The sequence below is a fragment of the Ylistrum balloti genome, unplaced genomic scaffold, assembly GCF_031769215.1.
Source record: "Ylistrum balloti isolate Yb309-2 unplaced genomic scaffold, AGI_CSIRO_Ybal_v1 Utg371412, whole genome shotgun sequence".
NCBI classification, from domain to species: domain Eukaryota; kingdom Metazoa; phylum Mollusca; class Bivalvia; order Pectinida; family Pectinidae; genus Ylistrum; species Ylistrum balloti.
In genome coordinates this window covers 473,502-480,804 of record NW_026782742.1, presented here as the reverse complement: position 1 = coordinate 480,804, position 7,303 = coordinate 473,502, and the positions used below count along the sequence as shown (strand labels likewise).

General features: G+C 40.3%; 2 protein-coding genes across 2 annotated transcripts; both read right to left on the bottom strand.

Moving 5' to 3' along the window:
- Positions 1-4,792: 4,792 nt before the first annotated feature.
- On the bottom strand, positions 4,793-5,686 carry LOC132562411 (uncharacterized PPE family protein PPE16-like). Its single transcript, XM_060227152.1, has 2 exons — positions 5,342-5,686; positions 4,793-5,218 (listed from the first exon to the last, which is right to left on the bottom strand). The coding sequence occupies exons 1-2, from the start codon at positions 5,684-5,686 to the stop codon at positions 4,793-4,795; spliced, it is 771 nt and encodes a 256-aa protein (XP_060083135.1).
- Positions 5,687-5,802: 116 nt separating this feature from the next.
- LOC132562410 (uncharacterized PPE family protein PPE16-like) lies at positions 5,803-7,303 on the bottom strand. Its single transcript, XM_060227151.1, has 3 exons — positions 7,233-7,303; positions 6,565-7,100; positions 5,803-6,128 (listed from the first exon to the last, which is right to left on the bottom strand). The coding sequence occupies exons 1-3, from the start codon at positions 7,301-7,303 to the stop codon at positions 5,803-5,805; spliced, it is 933 nt and encodes a 310-aa protein (XP_060083134.1).

Here is a 7,303-nt window from a genome sequence, read left to right as displayed (position 1 = left end):
GTTTTGTGTCTATAAAGGTATATAGATGTCCAACCCATATTTAGCCAAAATCTTATCTTTGTTTACACGACAAAACCCTGACACTTATACATCATATATTGGTTTGTTTGATCTATTTAGCATATCTTATCATTGTTTGATATAAACAGCTGTTAGATCTTGAGGAACAAATTTGACTTTTAAAGGCCGTATGTCAATAAATTTCATAAATAGACTCAATATTTTAGCGATCGTTTGTGTTATAGACACCAGCATGCAATGTATTAAAGATAGATGGTGGTCGGATGGCGCAGTGTGTAAACTATATGGGAAGTAATTATGAAATTTGCAGTTTCCTTATAAATTACTTTATTTTTAAAAATGTTGACTGAAATTAACTTTTGTTAGTTATTGCCATTTTAATCAGAACAGGTATATAACGTTATCATAAAAAACGGATCAGTACCCGTATACATCATTCTTCAAGGTTAGTGCCAATATGAGCATCTTTTTTATTTCGTTTTTATATCAGCGTGGGATTTTTAATTTCAAACAGTGTAATTATTTTTTTCAGTTTTAAAACGTTTAATTTGAATTCAAGGTCGACTGAGCATAATTTGTTGCAACCATATTTACAATAATATGTGTAGATTGTAATACTGGATAATTCTACGTGACATGTTAATCGGTGGGTACAGTAAAGTGAGTTTATGAGTTAGTAATAAAACACGCGGTTAACTTTAAATAGGACTGCATACAAAACGATGATATCTTATCAAAATAGCTACTTTGAGTTCAAAAAGATCTGACTAGATAATAACGAATGCACTCTCGTCCTTGAAATCGTGAACAATAATTCCTTTTAACGAAAAAAAACTCATAGTTGGTTATTTTAACGCTTATTCATCCTAAAATGTTAATATATATTTACATCGAGCTTTCTTATAAGTGTATATTAAAACGTCGGTATTCTTTGTTTTTGGTTTTACGGGATTTGGCTCCCTCGTGGCAAGAGAAACACCAAGATTAGAAAATAACGCATAGAAAAAAGTGCAGAAATGAAAAAAAGGAAAAAAATCAAGATCGTAGATATTGTAAATCTATTATGATACCAAGATATCAGTTTTATCTATTTTAAACTCATATAATTTCGTGAGGCTTCATTATTATTATTTCTTTTTTGTTAAAAATCACTGCTTCGTGAAAACTTAATTTCGTGGATAGATATATCTTGATAAGTATACGTGGGTTCAGAGTATCTTAAATGACTGATTTTACAGTACGTTAGAGATTCTATTCATGAAATAGTCACCACCGAAGAATGAGAGTGTGGTAAAACGTGCAAGCTTCACAACGAAAAGATATTAAATCTATGAGATTCTGTCATGTAAATGCCTTACACAGCACTTTAGCCACTTCATTCCGATCTTGTCCTACAACAGGGCCAGTCTTCCAGCAGGCTGTAGGTTGTCAATCTGATGATTTTGACTTACCTATCGTGACTTTTACAATTCTAGAAAGTTATAACCCTGCTTCCTCAACCAATGGTACATGTATTTACAGATACAATGTAGCTTGTGATTCAAGCACTTGTTCCTTAAATCTCGCGGTGGCCGAGTAGTTAAGGCGTCTGACCGTCTTTATCACTTGCCCTCCACCTCTTGGTCACGGGTTCGATGCCTACATAGGACGGTCGCCAGATACTGAGCGCATGTCGGTGGTTTTTCACAAGGAACTCTGGCTTTCCTCCATCATCCGAACCTGACAATTCCTTAATAACCTTAGATGTAAATAGGACGTAAAACAACAGTTAACAATATTTCCTTGTACAACACGAACTTAGATATATACAATGCGCATTAGTATAAATTGTGCTTTCATTGTGGTTAATTATTGTCCGTGTTTTCAATTTAAAACATTTACATAGCGGGTGTCATAGAGGAAACAGAAGACGCTTGTAAACTTTTCCGGAACACCTGGTCTTAAGCTCCAGCTGCTTATTCAACGGTCACCGTGTAAATTTTTCATTGTTTATGTTTTTACACCCTTTCAACGTTGAAAATGACATTACGATTACTAAACTGTCACCTTTGTTAGACAAATGACCCGTGTGAAACGCATTTGCACAGAGTTCTTCGGTGGAAGAAATGGTAATGAAATTACAAGACTACAATATAACCTTATGTAAACAAGTTTGAAAATAGTGTGACAAGATGTTAATAAAATTATAATGAAAAAAATCACATTGGTGACTGTATAATTAACAGTAACAAAGCGCTATCCCATGACAGCCAATTCAGCTACGCTTTGTTTAATACTGTTCATAGATGTACGAGAGTCTATGGCCCCCTTTATCTCTATTTAGTACCTGCCAACTATGTCGTATCTAGATGGCTTCCATGATCTTGAAGTGATTGTTTTCCCTTGTTATTGTTTTGACATTGTACCTGTATTTTGTTGTATGACATGATTAATCTGTTAGTATTTGGATTATTTCCGCTCCGTATTTTTCTGGTGTTCGTTAAGTTTGCTCCCAAATTTTCTCCACGTTCTCCGACATAAGATACATCGAACTCCAAGCATCTGATATTGTATACACACATTCTCAAATTGACTGATATTGTGTGTGTGAGCTTCACGAAAAAAACATTAAGGAAAAATTCCTGTGTCATGCTAGGAGTGACTGCCGTTACACATTGACCGGGCCCGTTGTAACCCAGTAGACCCTCCCGGGACGGTGTGGCGAGTTTATGTGGTGATTCAATCCTGTCAATACCAGGTATTCGTATTAACTCGAACCCAATATGCAAAATAATATTCTGTGGCTTATAAATAATTTAAAAAATATATAGATATTGAGACATGACAGTTAAATGTATTTGCCGATCAAATTGGTGTCATTCCGAAAGGGGAAAACTAGTATAGCTATTTTACTACACAAATATTGTCAGTCATTGTGAACATATCGTAACATGGCTCAAATTTCATTCATTTGTTTTCCTCAATCACGCTAGCCTCTTATTTTACGCTGCGTCACTTTAGTACAGTTGAATAGGGGCGTTGTATAACACTGAAGCTCTCACAAAAAATTCTATAACGTTTTCCATAATTACTATGTATACTGTATTTTCAAATCGATCAATTAAAAATGACGTAGACACAATTTCATTTTAATTGTTTGGTCAGTGTTATTATAACCTCTGAATTTATTCTGTAGTATTTACTTTCAATAATTATTTTTTTTTAAATTTGACAATTCAGAAAACGGTTGTATAGTGTTACTCGTGAAAATGTAGTATTGTTTCATACTGTGATATGATACGGGTTTTAATTTATCCTGATGTCGCTTGTCTGTGCGTGTTAGTTTAAATGTTTGGGGTATTTAAAAATGATTTGTGTTCACTATTTACATTTTTGTTTTGTCAGCGAATTCTCTACACCCAAACATTGATAATTGGCTCTCGTACACCTTGGTGTACCTGAAGTGTAGCACATCTCTCAACGTACGTGTAGCGAAAAATATCACTTTCGACACACAAGAATCATGGGACAAAAATATTTAAACTTTGATATATCCTAGATATACATTTGATTATAAAAAATAAATTTATTCCAAAACAGACACTGCAATAAAATTGATATAGTTTGAGCGGTTTATAAAATGTGATAGAAATCTTTATAATCTTTGGCAGTTATGTGGTTTTGACATGCTTGTCAAGTCCCGTTCATGTGATACATATCAACATTTAGATATCAACTGTACATTAATACACACGTAGTTTACATGTATAAATTTTCTATCAACTCTGTCTTGGACGGGCTAATACAATAGCTGTGATATTTCACAAATACCCCCACAGTCTTTCGTATACACGATACTTATGTATGTGTGTCGTCGATAGGTTCGTGTGAACTGTTAAGGACTGACCATGGCTAAATTGAGTTAATAACCAACAGGTGCATTAAATTCCTTGGTCTTACGGTTTCAGATTTAATGTGAAAAAAGGTCAACCATAACACGAACCTAGTTATCCATCTCATCAGATTTATTAAACGAAAGACTTGTTAAAATTAGAAATCCATGCCCAATTCGTATATTTATTGAAACAGATAAGAAATGATGTTCCTATTATCACATGATCGAAATATCACGTGAAGAAAAGTTACTGTGGTGAAATCAAATCCGGAACTCTTTCTCTCATCCAAGTGCAGTGTGTCTTACTTCACTGTGTACCTCACTACGTCCTACCTACTAACTCTTAATTCACTACGTCCTATCCCAGTGTCTTCTACCTCACTACGTCCTATCTCACTGTCTCTTACCTCACTACGTCCTATCTCACTGTCTCCTACCTCACTACGTCCTATCTCACTGTCTCCTACCTCACTACGTCCTATCTCACTGTCTCCTACCTCACTACGTCCTATCTCATTGTTTCCTACCTCACTACGTCCTATCTCACTGTCTTCTACCTCAATACGTCCCATCCCAGTGTCTTCTACCTCACTACGTCCTACCAACTGTCTCCTACCTCACTACGTCCTATCTCATTGTTTCCTACCTCACTACGTCCTATCTCACTGTCTTCTACCTCAATACGTCCTACTCTACTGTCTCCTACCTCACTACGTCCTATCTCACTGTCTTCTACCTCACTACGTCCTATTCCACTGTCTTCTACCTCACTTCGTCCTATTCCACTGTCTCTTACCTCACTACGTCCTATTCCACAGTCTTCTACCTCATTGCGTCCTACTCCACTATCTCCTACCTCACTACGTCCTATTCCACTGTCTTCTACCTCACTTCGTCCTATTCCACCTCACTACGTCCTATCTCACTGTCTCTTACCTCACTACGTCCTATTCCACTGTCTCCTACCTCACTGCGTCCTATCTCACTGTCTCCTACCTCACTACGTCCTATCTCACTGTCTCCTACCTCACTGCGTCCTATCTCACTGTCTCCTACCTCACTACGTCCTATTCCACTGTCTCCTACCTCACTACGTCCTATCTCATTGTTTCCTACCTCACTACGTCCTATTCCACTGTCTTCTACCTCACTACGTCCTACTCCACTGTCTTCTACCTCACTGCGTCCTATCTCACTGTCTCCTACCTCACTACGTCCTATCTCACTGTCTCCTACCTCACTACGTCCTATCTCACTGTCTCCTACCTCACTACGTCCTACTCTACTGTCTCCTACCTCACTACGTCCTATCTCACTGTCTTCCTACCTCACTACGTCCTATCTCCACTGTCTCCTACCTCACTGTCCTATCTCACTGTCTCCTACCTCACTACGTCCTATCTCACTGTCTTCTACCTCACTTCGTCCTATTCCACTGTCTCTTACCTCACTACGTCCTATTCCACAGTCTTCTACCTCATTGCGTCCTACTCCACTGTCTCCTATCTCACTACGTCCTATCTTACTGTCTCCTACCTCACTTCGTCCTATCGCACTGTCTCCTACCTCACTACGTCCTATTCCACTGTCTCCTACCTCACTACGTAATATTCCACTGTCTTCTACCTCACTACGTCCTACTCCACTGTCTCCTACCTCACTACGTCCTATCTCACTGTCTCCTACCTCACTGCGTCCTATCTCACTGTCTCCTACCTCACTACGTCCTATTCCACTGTCTTCTACCTCACTTCTTCCTATTCCACTGTCACCTACCTCACTGCGTCCCATCCCAGTGTCTTCTACCTCACTACGTCCTATCTCACTGTCTCTTACCTCACTACGTCCTATTCCACTGTCTCCTACCTCACTGCGTCCTATCTCACTGTCTCCTACCTCACTACGTCCTATCTACGTCCTATCTCACTGTCTCCTACCTCACTACGTCCTATCTCACTGTCTCCTACCTCACTACGTCCTATCTCACTGTCTCCTACCTCACTACGTCCTACTCCACTGTCTCCTACCTCACTACGTCCTATCTCACTGTCTCCTACCTCACTACGTCCTATCTCATTGTTTCCTACCTCACTACGTCCTATCTCACTGTCTTCTACCTCACTACGTCCTATTCCACTGTCTCCTACCTCACTGCGTCCTAATCCACTATCTCCTACCTCACTACGTCCTATTCCACTGTCTTCTACCTCACTGCGTCCTATTCCACTGTCTCCTACCTCACTACGTCCTATTCCACTGCTACTACCTCACTTCGTCCTATTCCACTGTCTCCTACCTCACTACTTACTATCTCACTGTCTCCTACCTCACTACTCACTCTCACTGTCTCCTACCTCACTACGTCCTACTGTCTCCTACCTCACTACGTCCTATTCCACTGTCTCCTACCTCACTACGTCCTATCCACTGTCTCCTACCTCACTCCTATCCACTGTCTCCTACCTCACTACGTACCTATTCCACTGTCTCCTATCACTACGTCCTCTTCTACCTCACTACGTCCTACTCCACTGTCTTCTACCTCACTGCGTCCTATCTCACTGTCTCCTACCTCACTACGTCCTATCTCACTGTCTCCTACCTCACTACGTCCTACTCCACTGTCTCCTACCTCACTACGTCCTATTCTGTCACTGTCTTCTACTCACTACGTCCTATTCTGTCTCCTACCTCACTACGTCCTACTCCACTGTCTCCTACCTCACTACGTACTATCTCACTGTCTCCTACCTCACTACGTCCTTTTCCACTGTCTCCTACCTCACTACGTCCTATCTCACTGTCTCCTATCTCACTACGTCCTATTCCACTGTCTCCTACCTCACTGCGTCCTATCTTACTGTCTCCTACCTCACTACGTCCTATTCCACTGTCTCCTACCTCACTTTGTCCTATTCCACTGTCTCCTACCTCACTACGTCCTATTCCACTGTCTCCTACCTCACTTCGTCCTATCTCACTGTCTCCTATCTCACTACGTCCTATTCCACTGTCTCCTACCTCACTACGTCCTATTCCACTGTCTCCTACCTCACTTCGTCCTATCTCACTGTCTCCTATCTCACTACGTCCTTTTCCACTGTCTGCTACCTCACTGCGTCCTATCTTACTGTCTCCTAAATCACTACGTCCTATTCCACTGTCTTCTAACTCACTACGTCCTACCCTACTTTCCCTTTCATCACTGCCATGCCACGTCCTACCCTATTATCTCGTACCTCACCACCTTCTACCCCACTTTTCCCTACCTCACTGCCATGCCACGTCCTACCCTACTATCTCGTACCTCACCACCTTCTACCCCACTTTCCCCTACCTCACTGCCATGCCACGTCCTACCTCATCATGTCTAACCTCATTAGATCCAATCTTTAGATGTGAATGCAT